This window comes from Penicillium longicatenatum (assembly GCF_028827895.1).
Source record: "Penicillium longicatenatum strain IBT 33135 chromosome Unknown contig_11_segment0_segment0, whole genome shotgun sequence".
Taxonomy (NCBI): Eukaryota; Fungi; Ascomycota; class Eurotiomycetes; order Eurotiales; family Aspergillaceae; genus Penicillium; species Penicillium longicatenatum.
Genome location: NW_026643117.1, coordinates 1,135,604 through 1,157,556, shown reverse-complemented (window position 1 = coordinate 1,157,556; position 21,953 = coordinate 1,135,604). Strand labels below are relative to the sequence as shown.

General features: G+C 48.3%; 8 protein-coding genes across 8 annotated transcripts; 5 read left to right on the top strand and 3 right to left on the bottom strand.

The window, feature by feature from the left end:
• Window positions 1-907: 907 nt before the first annotated feature.
• N7484_000425 (SANT/Myb-like DNA-binding domain-containing protein) lies at window positions 908-1,978 on the top strand (the record flags this gene model as incomplete). Its single annotated transcript, XM_057110846.1, has 2 exons — window positions 908-1,753; window positions 1,817-1,978. 2 exons carry the CDS (start codon window positions 908-910, stop codon window positions 1,976-1,978), a joined length of 1,008 nt encoding a protein of 335 aa, XP_056978072.1.
• Window positions 1,979-2,619: 641 nt separating this feature from the next.
• On the top strand, window positions 2,620-3,795 carry cox5b (cytochrome c oxidase subunit IV; the record flags this gene model as incomplete). The annotated part of the gene is made up of 6 exons (XM_057110845.1): window positions 2,620-2,716; window positions 2,878-2,931; window positions 3,159-3,317; window positions 3,409-3,509; window positions 3,564-3,651; window positions 3,701-3,795. 6 exons carry the CDS (start codon window positions 2,620-2,622, stop codon window positions 3,793-3,795), a joined length of 594 nt encoding a protein of 197 aa, XP_056978071.1.
• Window positions 3,796-4,143: 348 nt separating this feature from the next.
• Window positions 4,144-5,996, bottom strand: N7484_000423 (purine-cytosine permease family protein; the record flags this gene model as incomplete). Its single annotated transcript, XM_057110844.1, has 6 exons — window positions 4,144-4,227; window positions 4,285-4,990; window positions 5,040-5,153; window positions 5,206-5,278; window positions 5,327-5,477; window positions 5,529-5,996. The coding sequence occupies 6 exons, from the start codon at window positions 5,994-5,996 to the stop codon at window positions 4,144-4,146; spliced, it is 1,596 nt and encodes a 531-aa protein (XP_056978070.1).
• Window positions 5,997-6,873: 877 nt separating this feature from the next.
• N7484_000422 (SANT/Myb-like DNA-binding domain-containing protein) lies at window positions 6,874-7,785 on the bottom strand (the record flags this gene model as incomplete). Its single annotated transcript, XM_057110843.1, has 6 exons — window positions 6,874-6,915; window positions 6,967-7,050; window positions 7,098-7,130; window positions 7,187-7,234; window positions 7,292-7,655; window positions 7,781-7,785. The coding sequence occupies 6 exons, from the start codon at window positions 7,783-7,785 to the stop codon at window positions 6,874-6,876; spliced, it is 576 nt and encodes a 191-aa protein (XP_056978069.1).
• Window positions 7,786-12,784: 4,999 nt separating this feature from the next.
• On the top strand, window positions 12,785-13,891 carry N7484_000421 (ER lumen protein-retaining receptor; the record flags this gene model as incomplete). Its single annotated transcript, XM_057110842.1, has 3 exons — window positions 12,785-12,881; window positions 12,948-13,249; window positions 13,304-13,891. 3 exons carry the CDS (start codon window positions 12,785-12,787, stop codon window positions 13,889-13,891), a joined length of 987 nt encoding a protein of 328 aa, XP_056978068.1.
• Window positions 13,892-16,186: 2,295 nt separating this feature from the next.
• Window positions 16,187-17,510, top strand: N7484_000420 (uncharacterized protein; the record flags this gene model as incomplete). The annotated part of the gene is made up of 4 exons (XM_057110841.1): window positions 16,187-16,264; window positions 16,348-17,055; window positions 17,138-17,203; window positions 17,322-17,510. The coding sequence occupies 4 exons, from the start codon at window positions 16,187-16,189 to the stop codon at window positions 17,508-17,510; spliced, it is 1,041 nt and encodes a 346-aa protein (XP_056978067.1).
• Window positions 17,511-18,330: 820 nt separating this feature from the next.
• Window positions 18,331-19,654, bottom strand: N7484_000419 (putative translation factor pelota; the record flags this gene model as incomplete). Its single annotated transcript, XM_057110840.1, has 3 exons — window positions 18,331-18,975; window positions 19,026-19,514; window positions 19,577-19,654. 3 exons carry the CDS (start codon window positions 19,652-19,654, stop codon window positions 18,331-18,333), a joined length of 1,212 nt encoding a protein of 403 aa, XP_056978066.1.
• An 821-nt stretch (window positions 19,655-20,475) lies between these two features.
• N7484_000418 (aldo/keto reductase family protein) lies at window positions 20,476-21,608 on the top strand (the record flags this gene model as incomplete). The annotated part of the gene is made up of 6 exons (XM_057110839.1): window positions 20,476-20,547; window positions 20,606-20,616; window positions 20,680-20,737; window positions 20,792-20,973; window positions 21,028-21,397; window positions 21,453-21,608. 6 exons carry the CDS (start codon window positions 20,476-20,478, stop codon window positions 21,606-21,608), a joined length of 849 nt encoding a protein of 282 aa, XP_056978065.1.
• Between the last annotated feature and the right edge of the window lie 345 nt (window positions 21,609-21,953).

Sequence of the window (21,953 nt, the reverse complement as noted above, 5' to 3'; positions counted from 1 at the left end):
TGCTTACAACTTGGCTTGAATACAACTCTGACCAACCCAATGCATTCCCTTCTCATCCCGACAAGACGTGGGGCTATTGATTGGAAGTTTGGTCCATCGAATGACAATGTCCCCAATGTTTGTCTTAATCTAAGGCTGACGGGGGCGTTCTTCGGTTCTTGCCGGATTCCTCGACTCGGACTTGTTGTCTTCCGCATATCCACCTTGTCATTCTTTGTTGAAGGTTTCTCCAGATCCCTCCCTTATAGTACTGGGGGCTTAAGGGTCCTGAATAAATAGTAAAATATCATATAGAGTATGGGATTTAGAAAGCGCGCGCTTTGAGTTGGATTCTCGCTTGGGAAGAGTCTTTAAGCGAACTATTGGAATTGTATAACTTTTGTTTTGTTTTTGTTTCTTCGACTTCAAGCCCAACGAAACCCTGCGATCGGATGAGGGGCTAGCACACAGACTCCCCTTTTTTATTGGATTTTTCTCTCCAACAGGTGGCTGCAATGCTCCGGATCAAGGACCACGGGGAATCGGTGAAGAACATAAACAGGCCGACGCCGCGGTTGTTTCTGTGGGTTTTTTTCTTCCTGCATGTCCTCAAACTTGCTTTTGCCCTCCTTTTACACAGCCAAGTGCGTTTCATCCATTGGGCTCTGATGTCGTTGTACCTCTTTGATACTTTGACAAGAACCGTTCGCCACGCCAATCAAGTTACGATATTTGCTATCATTGGTGCAAATTGAAATTTGTTCCAGACACGGACGTGTCCCTATATAATCGAGGTCTTAAGGACCACCGGACTGCCTCCGATCTATCCCTTTGACTCCTCAAAACGACAAACCGGGCCCCATTCCGGTTCGACTTCGTGTTGACAACTCAGCAACCCAAGCCGGGTCTTTCCTGGCATCGTTGATGCATGTCCGCTACATTGGCGGACCCGTATCGAGGCTTTGCTGTGACCTATTCCCACGCGGAGAAGGCTAATGATCATGATTTGATCGCCTACGATGAGGCCCATTCGCAGCCGCGGGAAAGGCTACTAAGCGGACTCTCCTACCACTCTCAAGACGCCAACGCATCTCACTTTGGGCACATGCAGGCCGTTCTGCCTCCGTTGCCAGAGCCCCATACAAACGGACACCACGAGGCGCTTCCGGCTTTCTCCCCGGCCCATCAACTGCTTCATCCGCACCCATATAACTACGACATAACTTACCCCGAGAGCAGGAAGCGCTCTCGTTCAGGAAGTGACGGAGATCATCATCGCCAAATGGATCGCAATATGGCTCCCCCGCAACCTATCCATTTGGTGCCTCTGGATGGTCCCGGCTCGGCTCCCGAATCTGACATGCTGTTCCCTATCCAAAGCGATCATTCGGGTTCCCATGTCTCGTCAGCACACAGCTATGCTTCTCCGATGTCCCTTTCGCTTCCCCTTCCGGTTCCCCTTTCCGTTCCGCAGCAGCAGCATCATCATCACCGGCTCCCGTCCCAGGCGAGCTTGAGAGATCGGTCGAATGCGCAGAATGGCCCTCCGTGCATGGTTGGTCAACCTGGGATGCCTCCTCCCGCTCCGAGGCCCAAGGGACCGAAACTCAAATTCACACCCAAGGAGGATTCACTGTTGGTGGAGTTGAAGGAGGATAAGAACTTGTCTTGGAGGCAAGTTTCGGACTTCTTCCCAGGACGGACGAGTGGGACCTTGCAGGTTCGATACTGTACAAAGTTGAAGGCGAAGGATGTAGTCTGGACAGATGAAATGGTTCGTATCTATTTTTTATGTCTTGTTTGGGGTATCCATGAGTATGTGCTAATATGAATAAAGGTGGAACGACTACAGCATGCTATGAAAACCTATAAATTTGACCGGTGGAGGATCATTGCATCCAAAGTCGGGAATGGATATACTCCGGCGGCTTGTAAAAAGCGGGCCAAGCTATTTCCACCCGAACCTGAGGAAGATGATGATGACGATGAGGACGATTGATGTATTCTACGGCTATAATTATTTTATGTAGACTTTTACTTAGGCAATTTGATTATGATATTACCTTGTGAATCAATCCAGAGCATGGACGCAGGGCTCCTATAGCAACACTCCAAAAATCGATGACTCCAAACTGCGCATCGTTTATGACATTTGGGTGGTGTCAGGTGCCCAGGTGGTACGTTGAAGTAGTTGAAATATATGTATCCGCATGCCCAGGTGTGTAACAACCTCGAAACCTTAAAGTTAAATGACATAGCATTTAAGCTATAACCTACTCTATCTTTGTTCTGATCGCGCTTATGCATTCAACGATGCATTAAGACCCATCACATCAACTCTAAATTGATGGGGTATATCATATGCGAAATGTTATATCAAATGTCATCCCATACTTGCATGAAACCCTAAGCCCTAACACTACCCAAAGCGGCAGTTTGCGCATACATGGTCTGTACTGCATCCCGTACAAAAAACCAGAACAACCAATCAGAGCCTCGCCCATTAGGCTGCTAATCTAGCCAATCAGAAGCCCGACGGGCCGTAGCGGACTTCAAACTCGCTCCAACCTCAGACCTCCAAACTCTCCCCATCCTCAAATTCCACACCTCCACTCCTCCTATCCCACCACTCGCCGGATAATGTTCCTCCAGCGTACCGCCACCGCCCTTGCGCGGCGCTCTCCTGCCCGCGCCATCACTCTCGCTCAGCGCCCATTCTCTTCGTCCATCGTCCGCAGTACGTGACTCCTACCCCCAGTGGCCTGATGCAGCTCGCCAACCCGACCTCGACCAATTCCTCTTCCCAAGCGCAATTGGCCTCCAACATGACTCCAGAATACAACAATGATTGATTCGACAAGCTATGAACACAGCTAACGCGATTTTTGCGCTCAATAGGCAATGAGAATAAGTGGGCCGTGAAGAAGGAGGGCAAGATCCTTGCCTTTGATGGTTTGTGACTCTCCTCTATTGAAACCCCGATACGCGACCAGCGAACTGTGTAACTGGGACTTTGATTGTGGTAGACCGACAATCCATTGTTATGATGTCCCTCACGCAATTGGGCGCGGGAGATATCGGGTACATGGATTGTGGACCCCTCCGCGTTCAAAGTCACACCACATCAGCTCGGTCGCTATCAATACCGGATAAATGGAACTGACGATTTCGGACTACAGAGATCAAGGTCGAGGATGACCTCCTCCCCCCCGGTGCCAAGCCCGGTACCATCCCTACCGACTACGTCCAGGCTACCGGTCTCGAGCGTCTCGAGCTTATCGGAAAGATGCAGGGCATCGACATCTTCGACATGCGTCCTCTTGACGCCTCCCGGAAGGGTACGTTACCATGCCGGAATTGATATGCACGGGATCGCGGCTGCAGCCGTGCATATGCAGCCTTGAGCTTCGGAACTAATGCCATGTTCAGGAACGCTCCAGGACCCTATCATCGTTAACGGTGCCGGTGATGAGCAGTACGCTGGTTGCACTGGTTACCCCGTCGACTCCCACCAGGTTAACTGGTTGACCGTATGACGCCCTATCTCAAAGCAACAAGATAAACTTGGAACTAATAACTTCCAGGTCTCCCGTGAGCGCCCCATTGAGCGCTGCAACGAGTGCGGTAACGTCGTTAAGCTGAACTACATCGGCCCCGAGGAGGACCACTCCCGTATGTGCTATCTCGGCCTAATATCTTGCTATATTCTAACCTTCGATAGACGACCACGACCACGACCACGGCCACCACCACCCCCCTCACGTTGAGCCTAAGACCTTTGCCGACTACGTCAAGCCCGATTACTGGTACCGGTAAATCCGCACAATAAAGCCTATGCGATACTGTACGGTTTTGTAGCATGCTCTTATTCGTGTCTCTGTTTCTGTCTGGCTTGCGCATCTTGTCTGTTTTGTAGAATAGTTCTCTAGTGGATGAAAATGAGAGTGGTCCTGGAGATGTGTGACTAATTTCTAAATCTTCTATATTTCTGAACTTTGTTCCAAACTTATACACCTGACATCCAGTAATCCAATGTTGAAAACGTGCAATTATTTTTGTCATATCTACAAGACAGATAAGAAAATTGTTGAAGCTAATATAAACATTCAGGCATAAGACATGAGTTGATCCAAGTCTATAAACAATTCCATTTGGAATTGCTAATCACCGACCCACAAACCGGAGCTCCAAGTATCTCAAAGGAGGATAAACAAGCAACGCCCAGGTAAAACCAACATAGTTACCCATCTACAACAAGTTAGCACTTGCCTCACAACCAGAAACAGGGAACAGGGGAAAACTCACATCAGCACCGTAATCACCAACCAACTTCGCAATCGGTCCAATATACCAAACCTCGGCCATACACAAGATAGCCCCAACCCACCCAACAACAAAGGCCGCAAAAGCCGCAAACCCAATAGGGAGTTTCTTCGGATCTCTCCACGCTGTCCAGACATACCCGCTCTTCCACCGGAAGATCAAGAACTCCTCAAGCACAATGGCAAACCAAATAGCAACCCAGTACCCCATCAACGAGAGGAAATTCGTAAAGATCTCAGACAGATGAGCCCGGCCTGCAAGTGCGCAAACGGTATAGATGATAACACCAACAGTGTTCCAGATCACGCGCGGGACGCGCTCGGCGTAGCGGCCTAGGATCTGGAAATCCACTCCGGAGGAGTAAGTCGGCGCGACGGTATTGGCGATAAGGCCTAGTGCAACGATGACGGAGCAGAATTTGCCGAAACCGTGTAGGGGTCCGAAACCTTCGACTAACAGGGCTCCTTGGCCTTTTGTGTAGGCTGCTGCGTATTCGGCATGATTGGTGATTCCGGAGCCTAGGCCTATTCCTGAGATTAAGGCGAAGGAGAAAGAACAGACGAGGCCTGTTAGGGTTAAGGTGAAGATTGTGAGGCGAGAGGTGTGTTCGGGATAGTAGACGAAGAAGTCTGCTGCTAGTGGGGAGTAGGTGATTGCTGCGCTTAGGCAGATGGAAAAGAAGGATAGTCTTTGGATGTTAGATTTGTTTATTATGGGTTGAGGGTATTTGGACTTACCGGTTAGCGGCCACCGTGCTGGGATCGCCAGTGGAAGCGGTGGTCAAGTCGAACTTCACTGAAGAGACACCGAACAGAATACTGAAGACGATGAGCTGGGGTAGGAAGGCAAATCTACATCTCGTTAGCTTATGAAGCTCATGGACTTATGAAAATGGTGACTGACCGCTCGTAGTAGTGGAAGGCTTGAATGCCAAACGTCGCCACGACCCAAGTGATGATCGCAATAATGACAATACCTAAGCCAATTAGCGTCTGCGTCAAGTTTTATACCGGGATTAACATACCGACAGCAACGGACATTCCTCCGGGCGAAACAGCAGACAGGATCTGCCCTCCAACAACACAGTCGATCAAGCAATACCCAATCATCTGAATCAAGTTCAAAAGAACAATAATCTTACTAGGCCACCATCCCATCGAGTACCGGCCAAACGCCTAGTTGAATTAGCTCCATCGCACAAAAAATTGAATTGAAGCATAGCATACCATAGTTCGAATACCCGAAATAGGTCCCCAAGTCGCCATCCACGCGGAAACCAGAGAGCCGACAGTAACGCCAAAGACAGCACACAGAGCCGAGTCCGTGAAACTCAACCCATAGACCGCAGGCCCCAGCATTCCAAGCGTAATATTGTTCGCCGCCAGATTGATCGAAAACCACAGCAAAAACGCTTGCAGGTACGACATCCATGATAAGCGCTTCATGCGCTCCTCCGGCGCAACACGCTCGATACCCCGTGCCTCCAAATTATACTCGACGAGCTGCTGCTCAAAGGCTCTCAGCAGAGAGCCCAAGCGCGAACCGACGGGGTTCCTGCGACCGGCCGAGGTATCGACGGGGAAAGGTGTATCATGGGCATTTTTGCTAGCATCCAGATTCTGAGTGGGGTGTTGGACCGCATCGTCTTTCTCCGAGCGCACGTCGACGGTGGCGATTTCGTTTTGGGGAGCCATACTATTTCCACATGGGTGTTAGTTATTGTTATAACGCAAGTAGGGGGAAGTGCGCATGAGTTCTTTCGCTGGAATTATCCAGATCAAGTTCAACCGTATAATCTCAGAACGGCGCAATGTGCGTCGAACACCGGTCTGCATGCAGGTGGGATTACCACTGTGTACCTTGATCAGATAAAAACCAGACTACTCGTCTTCATGATGGGTCCCTGATAGGAGAGGGGATGTGTACCCGGGCATTTATAATGAAGCGAGGTTGGAGACGTTGTCACCTTCCCATGAGTCACTACGAAGTAAGACGTTAGTTGGGGAGGTGGGGTCAATGCCGATAAGCGAAACATACAAACCTGGAGAATACCAGATCAATTACCGAGTCTGCAAGGGTTCAAGGGAACTCGGGATTAAACTGCATGCAAAATGCAAGTTGTACGGGGAGGAAAGTGCTCTCGCGGGGAAAAAATAAGATCGGCCGCCTCGGCGTAGTTTCCCGTTCTCCGCCCGCAGATCGCTTCTAGTATGTAGATGTACCAAATCACTGTGTATTTGATCAGATTGATCGAATGTTCCATGTAAATATTCAAGCCAATGGAAAAGCCACCCCACTAGCACCACTGGTAAACGCCCCAAGCAGATTGAAAGATTGCAGTGGAATCAAAAGAAATAAGGAAAAGACGCGAAAACGCGACCAGAATCACCAACTCCATCTTGCCTTGTATCAAAAGACCCCCGGCCATTTGATGACACTTTGCATCGCTATGGAATTGCATAATCCAGGGGGAAGGGGATGCCAAATTCATGAGATGCGGAAAAGAAATAAGAAATTAGAATAGGTTCGTCAGTCGTCAGCAGGGTCGTCATCAAATCAGGGGAAATCGGCTTAAAGATTCTTGAAGTGCTCTTTGGCATACTGCTCACAAGCCTATCGAACGCGTCAGCTTATATCAGACTATGAATGGTGAATCTGGCGAACCTTAGCGGGCTTGCCCACTTTCTGGCCAATGACCTTCCACTTGTTTGCCTCGTATTCTTTGATCGCATCGCGGAGTTTCACGGACTGGGGAAGGTTAGTTAAGCATTGGGGTGATTGGTCAGGTCACATACTTCATCTTCGGCGAATTCGGCATAATGCATATCCTATTTCCAATGCATTAGTATTGGCAGCACTCCCGATGCGCGGACAGTCCACATACTTTGTACCAATGTTTCTTGACGCTCCCCTCAGTGCGAGTAGGAAATGTCTAAGATTAGGTCTGGTTAGAAATCAAGTCTATTTCACGACAATCACCGGTTCCCACCTTGGCGATTTCGCTCCAGCTCCGGCCAGCATCGCGCATTGTCTTCAGTCGTTGCTCCTCCTCAGCGGTCCACGGGGTATTGGTGCGACCCTTCTTCTTCGGGGCGGGCTCGGGCGCGGGGAGGGACCCAGGGTCCTCGATCGAGCCAGGATTCATTTGTCCAGCCATCATGGCGGACGAGCCTGCGGTCGGCGATGATGGGCGTTTGCGTGATGATGTCTGTTGGGGAATCGGCGCAGTCGGAATGGGAATACCTTCGAACGTGGGCACTCGGTGGAACGGATGGATCTGTTGTTGAGAGAGAAGATGTGAGGGAGCGCTGCTTGTCGCCGACGTCTTAATTCTCTTGGACGTTGGGGGTGAACTAGCAAACAGAGGTCAGTCGCGAGGAAATGTCAGACAAAAGAAAACAAGGTCAAACAACACCACAACGCGAACCATCCAAAGTCTCTCAGCCGCCTGAACGGAGATCATAGACGAGGGACTTACGACATGGTGAAGGGCACACGATTTCAATCACACGCCAAATCATCTGTACATGCAACAAGGCGGCATCGGGGGGTTAGCAGAACTGCTACAGGCGCGCCATGGTCAACTTCTAGGAAAGTGGAAGTGGGCTTCTTGTTACACTAAAAGACGATGACACAGGCGCATCCTAGGCAGAACCAGATCGGGACAAGAAGGGAACCGGGAGGGAAGGAAAGGAACCCCGAGCGTTTCGCTGTGGGGGATAGGTCGAGGGAGATGGGGGGTGGAGTGGAGTCGCGACAAAGGGGAGGGAGCTCACAGATCAAAGTCGCATGGCCTCAGAGTGGATTCGGGAACCTCGAAATCCTCTGAATATGGGGAGAACATGTGGAAGGTGTGTAAGGAGGAGTAATAGATATGTAGTGGGATGGCGAGAAAGAGGAGAAAGTTACAAAGGTTGGGAGGTTGGAAGAGTGAGAGGGAGAAAGAAGTGAGCGGGGATGGAGTCACCTCATAACGGTAATAACAGCACACCCACTTATGTATTTTTTTTTAGAAAATTATTTTGTTATTGTTCGAATTAGTCGGTTTTCGATTTCGATTTCGATTCCGATCTCGATTTTATTCTTATTTTCTCTATATAAAAACCAATTCTATCAAAGTTGACTTGATGTCATTGGAGTTAAAAGAGTCCAGAACGTGGGAATGTTTAGAGTGTTTGGTTTAGACTTTGTTACTCCCAACCTTCTCCATGTCCCTCTCTCTCTCCTCTCCCTATTGTCTCCCTCTCTATTAACACTCCAAGTCATCCAGATCAAAATCCGGTGCATTCCTTCGTCGAGGAACCGATCTCCCGGGGACCCTGTCACAGATGGCTCGTGCAGCCCTCCAATTCGGCCAGAGACTCTGCAGAAAGCAGGAATCGACACGTCCCGGCTCCCCCATGAGACATTTGGGCCGAAGAGACCTGCGAGTGGTCTATTACAGAATCCGGTGACCCGGCGAACGCTCACACCCGTGCGAGGATGACATGCCCTGACCTAGAGCGGCCCAAGACCTTATTCTATTTACTTCTCAAACATAACAGAATAATAATCAGAAAAAAGTTCTCGTTTCAATCCCTCTTCCCTCCGTCTAACCCGATTCTTGGCGGCCTAGTTTCAAGCCACAGGAGCGTTAGAGGGTGCAGCCAGCGTAATCGCTGGTTTCCCCCTCTTTTGTGCTTCTGACTTGCATGCGACCTACACTATATGTGATAATGGGATCCATTGGCCCCCGAGTCTTTATAAACGAAAATAATAAGAACCATAGAACAAGTTTCGGGTATGTATACTTTAGACAGATAACATTTCCTGTTCCTTAGGGACACACATGGTCTTGCACGCAGTGCCCGATCCACCATTGGAGGTGGTTGGCAGGATGCAATGAAATTCCACCCTTTGTGCCAATCAACGGCCCGTGTCCCCGGGGGCCCACGCAGACATGGGGGATATGATCCAGGATCCTGCATCTTCTCGAAACAATGTGGCTTGCCCTCTGCAGAAAGGGAAGCTCTGGGAGGAGACACCACCGGGTTGGAATCCATCCACCCCCCGGCTATACTTCATCAAACAGAGAAGACATCTTATCGATCAATTCTGATATAGCCGGGTTGGAGTCGTCGAGGTGAAAATATTAGAACAAATTTGATAGGCCATCGGCTTTGGGATCCATTGATAGGCTGAATGTTGATTTTGGCTCCATCGTGCGACATCTACATCTTTCGGATTTGACAAACATGGACCGTCTAAACTGGTTATAGGATGATGATTCAAGTCACACGAAAGTGGACCAGGCACGTAAGCGATATAATACTCTCCCTATCAACGAAAGAATATCTTTCAATTGAAACGTACCAATGTGACCAACCCCCAATAATACGCATAAAAAGAACCAAAAAAGGTCAGTCACTCATGTCTTTCATCCCAATTCGCTCATTGCCATTCGCATACCAAATAAAATAGTCATATATAGAGTCATATCAGCGAAGCAGGCTGATTCAAACCGTCTCAGTGCATGCAATCGTATACTGCCAATTCGGCAAATCAAAATATGCCAAATCCACCAAAACCGATCGATCATACCGTGGAGATGGCTGAAATCAAGGAGATATCTTGAATCCTCGCCCATAGTCCAAGGCTCACCACTGTGAAGCCCAACCAAGCCACTATCGGGTTTCCCCTGGAAGATATATCGAAGTGCCAGATGTCTTGGCGGTGGAGGTAGGTGGATGATGGAGGTAGAATTGCCGAAGCTAATACAGCCACCTAAGTCAGATGCGGGTCAATGTACATTGAACCATGGAAATGAGGGGGGTACGTAGTATCCTCACCAAACCGGTGTCGTTAGATCTCTTGTGCACCGCGGGTTGTGTTTATTGGCATGCGGCGAAAGCCGGTATCAATTCCTGATACCCAGAGTTATGAATACTCCGTATTGGCCGTATACTTTACAAAGGGACCACTAGTGACGCATCTCGCTTTGCCGAATGGAAGAGAAAAGATGCGTAGATGTCGATAGGAACTCGCATGCCTTGTTGGTTTGAGACGTGGGCGTCAGAATTGGAATCTGATGTATCGCTGCCTCAGATACGGGTGGATTACCCATGGATTCGGCATGGGCACCCTAGTCGTGGAAATGATATGTTGTGCATGTGAGGACGATTTGGGTACGGAGGAAGTATGAGTGGTCGCTGATATACCCGCGCTTATCCCGTAAGGCTAAACCGTATTCTTGAATGTGGCACCGGTTCCCAAGGCCCAGGCTTGGAAAGTCGCTGTTTTTATGAAAATGACCAGGCACCAGTGGTGAATATCGACATATTGGAAGGTGCTTGAAAATTAGGGATATAGCGCACCTGGGCAGACAACTCGCCACCTATCAATATGATAATGACAAGACTGCCCAGATGTCACCTTGAGTATCTTAACAAGAGCCGCGGCGGGCCTGAAAATATCCGTAGCATAGACCCTTGCATAGCGTGATGTCCATTCTGATACTTTATATTCGGAATTAAGATGACGCCTCCTTATCCACATGTACCACGATAAGTATCCCAGTTCATTGGCTCGGGTGTTTCTCGAGGCCCTCCACATGCGGCTTATATCGACGTGTGTAACTGTCGATCTTTCATGCAGCAAAACTCAAAGTCCCTAATCTTGCTCACAAGAGCATTCAGGACAAGCTGGGACACGTTCAAGTTTTACTTCGAGTCAGGCTTGTTATATTGATTATATTGCCTCTTTTTGCAATTGTTTTAGTGTCATTTGGGTCGACCTACATAAGTATATCTAAGAGCCTTTAGCATTTAACAAAGGCGGACTCGTGAGATAGTGGATGCTGTAGCCAAGCATTTAGTCAGACACTGATAATTGTGCCATTCATCATTGGATCTCACTGGTCCGCCGAGCACAAATATGCAGCCCTGCACGCCAGTTTCGGAAAGTCGTACCCACGTAAATACTGTGCAAGCTAAAGCGGCTCAAAGAGCACCTGTGAGTCTCTTTCGTGACCTAGAGCCACCACTCAGATGTCGATTGTCATAGGCTTAGAAATCATAGCTGTGATGACATCAATCCAGTTGAACACCCGGTGAGAGGCTGGGGCCTTGAAGTTAAAGCAAATCCAACGGAGCAAAACTGTGCGCCGTAAAGTGCTTGAGAAAATCTCTGACAAGAACCACACAGTGTTAGATCCGAAGCTTGCTGAATGTCAACTCTCAGATAAAATGATCTTTGATGATTGTTTCCCAGGAAATTTTACAGGGATCAAGGGACCGGGTGTTATCTTTACCCTTAAACCTGGAAGGAATCGGATTGTCTGTATCCTGAGATTTATGAAATCGATTCAGTTTTATCGCGGTGTTTATTACCCTTGACCATGGCGGAAATGCAAACAAATGTCCGTTTTACATTCCTGAATATTTATCAGAAAAGCGGATTGCCTGATCATTATGAATGGAAACTAATCAGTCAAGCCCATTTACCAGCTTTATAAAGGGCAAGATAATTGGAATTTCATGTATTACCTTTCTACTCTTATGTTCTTCATCTTCATTTCCACGCAATACATCCCCCACTCCCGAGGTCGTCTGATACCGCTTTCAGGGCCAAATTTATACACTTTGATGGTACTTGCGCAATGATGATAGAGTCATTAAGGAGGAAATTATACAGAAAATCAAGCTGAACATCAGAAGGAGATCAAAGAGCAGATAAACGAGGCCACCAGAAGGGCCGTTGAAGAGACTACCGAACGCCTACGAAGAAGTCCACCAAAATGAATCTTGATGAGGTTTTTGAACCAGGAAAGCAATTATTCCATCCGCAAAGACATTTAATCAGACCGGCCGGATTGCATCGATTGATTGAGCATCATTTCTCTTGCGATGCTTCACTGCCTCCTCTTGAAACCCAAAAGATGGGACCGGCGAGAAGGCGAGCAGCATATTTAACTGAAAAAAGGGCTACTTTTACATTTTCTCAGACTGCACTACCCTCCGCTCATAAAATTCTGATTGCGATATCAGGCCAGAATTGGATTAAGATCCCTGAAATGGAAATGTCTCGATCGGCCACCTGAGCATGTTTGAATACAGCATACCTTCTATGTGATCAACAGAAACTTCACCCAAGAGCTACAATGATACTATACCTCGAGGCAGCAAGCTCGAAACGAAGCAAAATCAAGTCTGTGTCTTGATGCTAAAAGCAACACGTGATCTACACAGTCTCTTGACATCATAGATCACGTGAGGACACGCGGCCCAAGCTCGGATCGCTGAGAAGGAGCTCAGCTTCCTTCCCCATGCAAGGCTCCAGTGTAGGCAGGGGGAAAGTGCAGCCTTCGTGAACACCACTTCTTCAACTGCGATACCCACCATCACGACCGCCTTCAAGTTAGGCATAATCACTTACCCATATTCTTTTGGCCAACGCGTCAAATCATCCCCACTTTTCTTCCCGCAGCCGACCCATTCTACCAGCCATGGGGTGGAACGTGTTTCGCTATCTGGCGGACATATCCCACCTGGCTTCGATATGTATCCTGATCTGGGCAATTCACCGGAACAAAAGTGCTGAGGGTATGTGATCTGGGTATTCGGGACAGGAATTCTGCGACCGCTTTCTAACACCTGGCTTCTTGATAGGCGTTTCGCTCCTCACCCAAGGGCTCTATGCGGTTGTGTTTGTGGCACGATACCTGGATATATTGAAGCCCTCGTCATGGGCATTTAGCCATGGAGCGTCACTGTGGAATATTCTCTTCAAGCTCTTTTACCTCAGCTCATCTTTCTATCTTGTGTTCATCATGATGAAGGTCTTCCCTCGGACACGAGAAACAGAACGAGCATGGAAGCTTGGGATCTACTCGGTGGCTGGATCTTTGGTGCTGGCGCCGATTGCGATCGCTATCCTGGAGGGGGGATTCCCTCCGCCTTGGTTTCTAGAGGTAAGACATGTCTCGATTTCTACGTCGCTATAAGATACTAATCGTCGAGGACAGCTTTGCTGGTCTTTCTCTATCATCCTCGAATCGGTTTGCGTATTGCCGCAGCTACTACTCCTGCGCCAAACCACTGTCCCCACCGTGATTGACTCCTACTACCTCGGTGCTTTGGGATCTTACCGGGCATTCTACATTTTGAATTGGCTCGTTCGCGGATTCGGCAATCCGCCGAGCTGGGATCCGATTGCGCTTGTTTTCGGGCTTGTACAGACCGCTTTCTACGTTGACTTTGCATGGGTTTATTACTCGCGCCAGCGAGTGAAGCTCCGCAACGGTGGAGTGGTTGATTCGGAGGATCTCCGCAAGAGCTGGCTGGTCAATCGTGTTCTCAACCTTCGCGGGGTGCGCGGCTCTAGCGATGAGGAACAGGGTCTTAGAGAGGATGCGGAAGGAGATGAAAATCGAGGCAGCAACAATCGTTGGGGCGCCCGTGGTGTCTCCATTGCTGCGGATGACACGCTCGATCACCACCAGACCCACGGGAATATCCAAAACCCTGATGATTTTGAGGGAGTTCTGGGGGATGATGGTTCTGACGAGGATGATCATGATCTCTCTAGTTCGCGCCACCAGACCACTGCATGATACACATGATGGCCATGGAAGATTACTTGATATATCACAAGTTTGAAGATCATGTTAGGAGGAAAATGATGAACAAGGGCAGTCCCTGGTACTGGGCTTTTTGACGTTATGAAGAGCGTCCATTTTTTTTTTTTTTTTGTTTAATTTTCATCTTTCGGGAGCGAGTTTGTTTACCAATGCAAATTCACAAGGCACAAACACAAGCAGTATTGTAAAAACCATGAGAAAAAGCCCCAAAGTCTAGTCTGCCTTGCACCTCAATGTAACAACGAGCATGGTATTTACGCCTATGAAGTTTCGCCGACCTCCCCGGTCTACTTTAGATACCGCCAATCGGGCTGTCCGAAGAGACGTGAGGTTGAGAATCTTTCCAGCCCCAGTGACTTGCGGTACATTCCCTCGCATATTGACAGGTCCAGCAGAAAAGAGCCCCTTTACAACCACGCTAATGTGCCTGCAGCTCTGCACTGCTGCAGGGATGAGTATGAAGCGGATAAGTATGAGGCCCCCCAGATCATCCGGGGCTACTATACTTGGAAATCACTACTCTAGTCTCTACGCATCACGTCGGGGCTAGATCTACACCCGACAGCAAAACAAAGAGTCACATCCCAGGAAATGCCACCTTGCGGTTATTACCCCTCTATCAACCTCCCCTCATTTGAACTCGTCATAAGCACCTCATCTGGACTCTCTACAACAGGTCAGATCTCGGGCGCTTAATAGCCTCTCCACGTAGGACCAGGGACCTCATTGTGGGGCTCGGGAGAGATGCCAAGCCAAGCCCGCGCCACGAAAAGGAGAACATGGCCCGAATAATCCGCCTTGCGGCTATAGAGCAATGCACGGTGTGAAAGAAGATTCGGGAAAAGCACATTAAGTTCTAGGGTCTCCTCGTGGGCGCTTAACCATGGGCCAAGAATTCTCCGGAGCAAAAAGCTTGCGGCGCGCGGGTAGCCTTTCAGCCTCACGGACCCCGGCATTCGTCCAGTCAAGAGCCGCCGGCGATAATCTCCTTTTTCATCAGCCCCAGTACTTTTTTTTTTCTTTCGTTCCTTTTTCTTCAATTCCTTTCGATGAGACACAGATGGACGTGGACCCCAATTGTGCTTGGCCTTCTATTAAATTCTCATTTCCCAGTATACAGTGTAACAGTGGGGAATTGACATCAAGCCCAGGAGGAGACATGGGTTTGTTGGGGGTGGAATTAGGGTATCATCCAGGAATTCTTAGATCCAGCTCCAAGGCAGATTGTCAATTAATGAAGGATTCAGCCTTGACGGGTCAAACTTCAGGGATGATAAATTCTGGATTTAAGGATAAATCCCGCTGCAGCTAGGAATTGTGCAGAACGGGGGCGAAAGGGGAGTTAAGTATACTGATGCGAATCCCTGCAAACTTGGAACCTAGTGGATGGGTAGGCGAGCTGACGCTCAATACTGTAGGTACAACTAACACTATATCCACTAAACCGATTTGCGATTATTAATTTCCCAGCCCCGATAATCAATCAAATCCCGTAGATTTCGGCCCTTTGCCTTAGTCAATCCACCCTGGCCCATAGACCTTGGATTAGTTGGTTCTATTTTGATTCCCTATGATGTTATTTTTTTCTCCCTTGCTCTAAAATCCCTTCACCGTTGCATTTTCCTCATTTTGGCCCTATGGTCGTTCTTCAGCAAATCCTGCTCCGTTCCCGGGGGTGTGGGAAGGATGGGGGCGGAAATGCTCAATATCAAGAAATCGGGATTGAATCACAAGGCGCTTAAATATAGGCCCTCGACGTGTCTACACATTTCTTTCCCCGAGCGGTTCTAATGCAGCACGGCGGTCATCGGCGTTACTAGTCCTTGCTTTCTGGTGCACTCTGAGCCTATAGTTCACCACGCAAGAACGTTTGTTTATCCTGCCTTGCAAGGCATTCCAACGTGGGCTGTGATATTGATTTCTCCAATGCAGTTGCGAGAGCAGTCTTTGGATCTATATCATAATCCTTCGACCCCCACCTGTACCTGGATTCTTCATCTGGTTCTTCATCTATAAAGAAATCATTTCTTCAGCTCTTCCTGAAGCTATTCTGACAAGCTGCCGCATGCCCATTTTTGTTGGTTTCATCTACTAGCCGCTTCCAACCACCAGTCTCTATCAACCGCCGTGCTCCCAATCTGCTGCACCAAGACCCTGATCCGTGTTTCATATCGTTGCCACCATCGCTTCTGGTTCCAATCAAGTCCACCACACGCCACAACCTTCTAGAAGTCATACATGGTTCTACCTGGCCATCGTGCGAGCATCATGTCCGACATCAGCTGTTCACCAGAGGAGCTACCAATGTACTATGACGTTGGACCCGACTGGACCGGGGTCGAGACAGTACGCCGCCCCCTACCATTGGCCCCCGGGGCCAATAGCCTCCATCAAGACCCACGTCCCCAAGCTAACAGTGCTATCTTTAGCCCGAATTCCAGGCCTACCTAGGTGCAAATGCCTACTGCACAGAACCAATAGGCCCATCCGCACTCCTGACCCCAGTCAGTCTCCCCGATAGCTCAATGCGGCCGAGTCCCGCATTGAGCCATCACTCAGAATATGCCCCAGAATACCAATACATCAACAATTCCATAGCCCCACAAGGCCTGGGAATCACCGCACCATTTCCCACAGACTTCCCCGTCTCAGCACCAACCCTAAATACGTCCTACATCTACGCCCCAGATGAGCTCCAACAACTCGAGTATGGTCTGCCCACCTACACCTCCAGCATGTCGCCGCAAATGCATTCGCAAACGCAAGCGCATATCCCGGCACCTAGGCGCAAGAGACGCGCGCCGTCCCAATCAAGATCTCACACGCCTTCTCGGGATACACCAATCAATATCCTGCCCCACCCGGAGGGAATAGAGCGTATGGAACGTGAGCGATTAAATCCCCGGCCCCCACCACAGCTTTACCCCCGACCACGGGCCCCCGGTAGGGGCCGACGGGACCCACAGGCCGAAGCGGAAGACATGTTTGTAGAGGAATTGCGCGAGCAAAATACGGCGTGGAAAGTTGTGCGGGAATTGTATCGGGAAAGGTTCGACAAGGATGCATCGGAGTCGAGATTGCAGATGCGATTGAAAAGGAGGCGCGAGCAACGGAATACGCACTGGGAAGATCACGATGTGAGTACGTGAGCCAAATTTCAGACCCTGAGGTAGGGGTGATGTTTGTTTTATGTGGATTGTGTACTGATTATGTGTGCAGGTCCAGCTTCTTATCAACGCTAGTGCGATGTGGGAGAAGGAAAAGTTTCGATTTATTGCAGATAAGGTAAGCTAGGTCCTAATTACACTGAAAAAGCAAAGATGCGTTGCATGGTATCCGATCAAAGTACCGCTTGTGATGCGTTGAACTTGGATCAGTACTGACTATTTACTGTTTGCTTTAGATGAAAGAACTTGGTGCTTCGAAAGATTATACGCCCGACCAATGCAAACTTCAATTACGGGTAATAGACGTGAAACAATATTATCGGAATATGGGCAGTGCCTCACCATCAGCCATGACCGATCCTCCTCGCTCCCTAAAGCCAAAATCAAGAAAACGAGCGCGGGTTCAATCATTGGATCCGGAATAACGTGCATACATTTCCCAACATTCAAGCGTCATTTTGTTGTGCATTTTATACAGCATTTCCATGTCTTACATATCTGTTTCAGACATGCTCATTTAGCATTGCATCATTGCATGAGATTAGCGTTACATTGTCATATACTGAACTTCATACGATATTTCGGAAACCTTGGGACCTGTATCCATATCACAATTTCTTAGGTGTTTCATAAGAGAATACTAGCATTTAGTAAAGGCCAGACTGACCAGTACATGTCAACCTTGGAACTACCTCGGTAGATCTATACTTAGGTACCTTACTAGGTTACTAGCTACATAACATCATGCATTGATCTACCGAGAACTAGACCCACCTGACGTACCTTAAGCTAGTGGCAAGTTTCAGCCCCCAACGAATAAGATCGTTAAGAGTTTGTTTCTAAGTATATTTAAGGTGGGATTCATGTTTCATCTATTTAGGACCTATCGGGGCCATGCATATCACTAACCTCTTAGTTCGGGTCATTTATTGCCCCATGTTTCTTCATTTAGAATTTCGCCTCAAAGTCGAGTTGGGCTCGGTGTTACATTGCAGAGTTCTGGGCTCTGAATTTTGTGTAGCTAGGGTCTGGGTGCATGTCTCTATGTTCGGATTATGAGCTGATGGTTCTATTTGAGGGCGGACTATCTTGCTGGTATTGCTTAGCTTGAGTTTTGCTGCATGCTTCGTATGATAGGTGACGGTCGGATGAGATATCCATTCTGTTAATTATGGGTATAGGTTTTGCGACTAATAGGGCTTCATAAGATTCATCAAATTCTATTTTTCATCTCATAATTGGCATTTAGGCATCGTCGTCGGAATCGAAACCTTCATCACAAATAGGGAATGTCAAAAGCGCCGCGATACCTCCAAGTCCCTCAAGGCGCTTTCCACTCTCATGATCGGAACTGAGAATTCGCACCTCACCACCCTCCACATCACGAACCCGATCTACGAGTCCGACCCATCGTTTCCGTTCCCCGATATTTTGCGATCTGAACAACCGGTTGGACATGATTAATACTCCACCGCCACGGCCCACAGCGCCCTGATCAACCGCTGACTCGACCTCACGTGGACCGTATGTAGCCTTGTTCGTCTCTTTGCGCAATTGATCCAAGAAATCGTCCATTAATTTGGTCTCGCGCGCGTACTTTGTATCGGCCAAAAGTGTCTTCACAGCTGGGGACTGGAGAACCTCGGATAAAGAGTTCATATATCCTGATGCCGAATGCACAACCACGACACTAGATAGGAGTCTTCTGAGAGCGGGTGTTGTTGTTGCTTCTGTTTGAATGTATTTGTGAAATCCCGCCGCGACGAATCCGGGTGAAGCTAGTAGAATAGGTCTCACAGTCTCATTGTTTGAGCCGGATGTAATGCTGGTATTGAACTCCATCTGTCGGAGGAGTGTTTCGAGTGTGACGCGGTAGAACTTGCCCATGCCCTATTTGATATTAGATTTTTTGCCGAAGCGAAGATTGTGCCGCTACTTACTTTATCATGATCTCCTCCACCCTGCCGTTTCCTCGGTACAGACATCTCAATTTTCTGCTTTAATATTGTCTGGAACTGGCCAATAAAGCAGATATGTGCCAATCCCTCCTGCATCACAACGGCGACTGCCTCTGCACGACGTTTCCCACCCTCATCCACGGCGTCCTTAAGCATTTCGACCGCAATGCTATCCCACCCAACACCCTCACCATCCGAGCCGACATCTTTTTCTAACGTGAAGTTGCGATTCAATTCCAAGTCAAGGGTGTGGAATTGTCCGATCTTGGTATGCGCAGTCTCATTCACAATCTGACCTGAGACATGAAGTTGCGAGCTCTGGGGATCGAAATCAAGGTTCTTCACCCGGATTTCAAGGTTTAAATGTACTCGTGCGGATGACGTCGATCCAGTGTCTTGGGTTGAGGTGACTCGGCGGATAGCACTTGCGCGTAGAAGGTCTCCGGGTCGAATAAGGTTGTATGCGTGCCACTAAATTGGACCGAATGAGCTTGGTGTCTGTGGATTCATGATTGTTGATGGGATTCTCGTACCATGTCTTCGGGCTCCTCGGGGAACAATGTGACGGTGCCGGAGCCATCGTGCTCAATCTTGTTCTTGACAAGACGCATGGTTATGAGAGGACTTCACTCGGATCTGGAATACGTCAATAGTCAAGAATTGTTATCCTGAATCGCGCCTTGCTGCCCCGCACAATACTGCCACGAGTCACCGCTAAGGTGATGAGGCAGCGCAGCTCTATAAATGGATGTTGATATGCTCTACACAGCGAAAGACGCTCACATGGGATGTTCTAAGTGATTTCGCATAAAGTATACTCGAATATTGGAAGGACTAATTTGGGTTCCCATCTAAAAGGCGCTTAATTTGCCCAAGGTGCCTCGCTCTCCCATCTGCAGCCAAACTACGTCATTGAGAACTACTTATGAGAAATTTGGCCACAATCAAAAGTGAGTTTTTTTTTGTTTTGAAAAACTCATTGATAATGGGAATTTTGTGACAAACCTAGAAGTGTCCTAGAAATCTCTTTCAGAGTGCCATTGGTCTCATCTAGCCACATCGCTTTTGACAAAGAAGAGTTGAAGAGCGACGGACATCGGGTCAACTAGTGAGCTCAACGGGGACTGGGTCAATGGGTACATTATACATGGCAATTAAGTTAGTTACCAGATCCATGTCTACAAAGTCTGCAGAATCCAATTCCACTGATCTGTGATCGGCTTAATCCGCTCCCCGCTTGACAAATTTCCCCAAACGAGCTTGGCCATGGAAACGCACGGAAATTATGGAACCGAGTGGTCCGTGTTATCAATCAGTGACTCTTCGACCTCTTCTCCGCATCTACCTTCTTCAACTCACTTTATTTCTTACTCTTTCCAACATCTTTGGCTTCTTGATATCTTCGGTCAACTGAACTTTTACAATATTAACAATGGCTGGTCTTTCACTTCAATCAACCCGCAAAATGGTGTCGGGATATGAGATCCCCGTGGTCGGCTTCGGTGTATGTCTCACTTTGCTTTTAAGATCTGATAGAATCTAATATCGTCACTCCAATCTAGGTTTACCAGACGTATGACCTCAATATGTAGATTCGGGTTTCCGATCTTGACTGCTGACTGATATGGTAATACAGACCTTCCGATGTTACCGAGAAGGTGACGCTCAAAGCTCTCGAGCTGGGATACCGCCATGTAAGTCATAAATGCTGACTGACTACTGGTCCTTGTTATTGACTATTTGTATAGGTGGACAGCGCAAAAGTTTACGGCAATGAGAAAGAAAGCGCTTCAGCCATCCGCAAGTCAGGACTGGACCGATCGCAGATCTTCTACACAAGCAAGGTTCCAAGAACATGCATGGGCTATGAGAAAGCAAAGCAGGCCATCGAAGAAAGTGTCGCGGCTGCTGATCTTGGCTACATTGATCTGTTAGTATCCTTTATTCTCGGAATGGCGCTAGACGCATACTGATACATTATTAGCATGTTAATCCACGCACCCTATGGCGGTAAAGAAGCCCGCCTGGGTACTTGGCGCGCTCTGGTCGAAGCCCAGAAGGCTGGCAAGATCAGATCCCTGGGAGTCTCTAATTTCGGCATTCCACAGCTGGAGGAGCTTGAGGCATACATTCAGTCTGGTGGTGGCGGTCAAATTTCTGTTGGCCAGTATGAGATTCACCCTTGGTGTCCTCGCGATGATGTCGCCGAATGGTTGCAAAAGCGCAACGTGGTTGTTGAGGCGTACTCGCCTCTTGTGCAAGCTACGCGCATGAAAGAAAATGTTTTGCAGACCCTTGCCAAGAAGCACGGAAAGACTCCTGCTCAGATTCTGGTTCGCTGGAGCCTGCAAAAGGTATGTTATTCTGATGCTGAGCGAAGGCGAAGTGACTGACGTCGTTATTACGTAGGGATATGTGCCTTTGCCGAAGTCAGTGACAGATTCGCGTATCCAAGAGAATGCGCAGGTCTTTGATTTTGAGCTTTCCCCAGAGGACATGGCTAGTCTGAAATTGAACTCGTATGCGCCTGTGTGCTGGGACCCTGTCCGGGACTGCAAGATTTAAATGGATTTTCAGTAAGCGTCGAGGGGTAGATAAGTGAACCAAAAAAAAAAAAAAAAAAAAAAAGGAACCGAAAGGGAAATGACTGACAGGGAGTTTGCGATCGCTGCAAAGCATTGTGTAACATTGAGAACCATGTGGCCTGCCTACCTCGGGTTTAGACTTCGATCTAAGCAAGAGGGCTTTATGATCAACGCTGCAAGACACTTGGTGTGTTGGTGTGCAAGTGAGAGTTTCAGACAAGGATCAAGAACTCCGGCGTTAGAATATATTCTCTATGATTTAGGATTATTATAATGAGAATTACCTCTCTAATGGAGGTTGATCTTCCAAAAATCACATCTCATC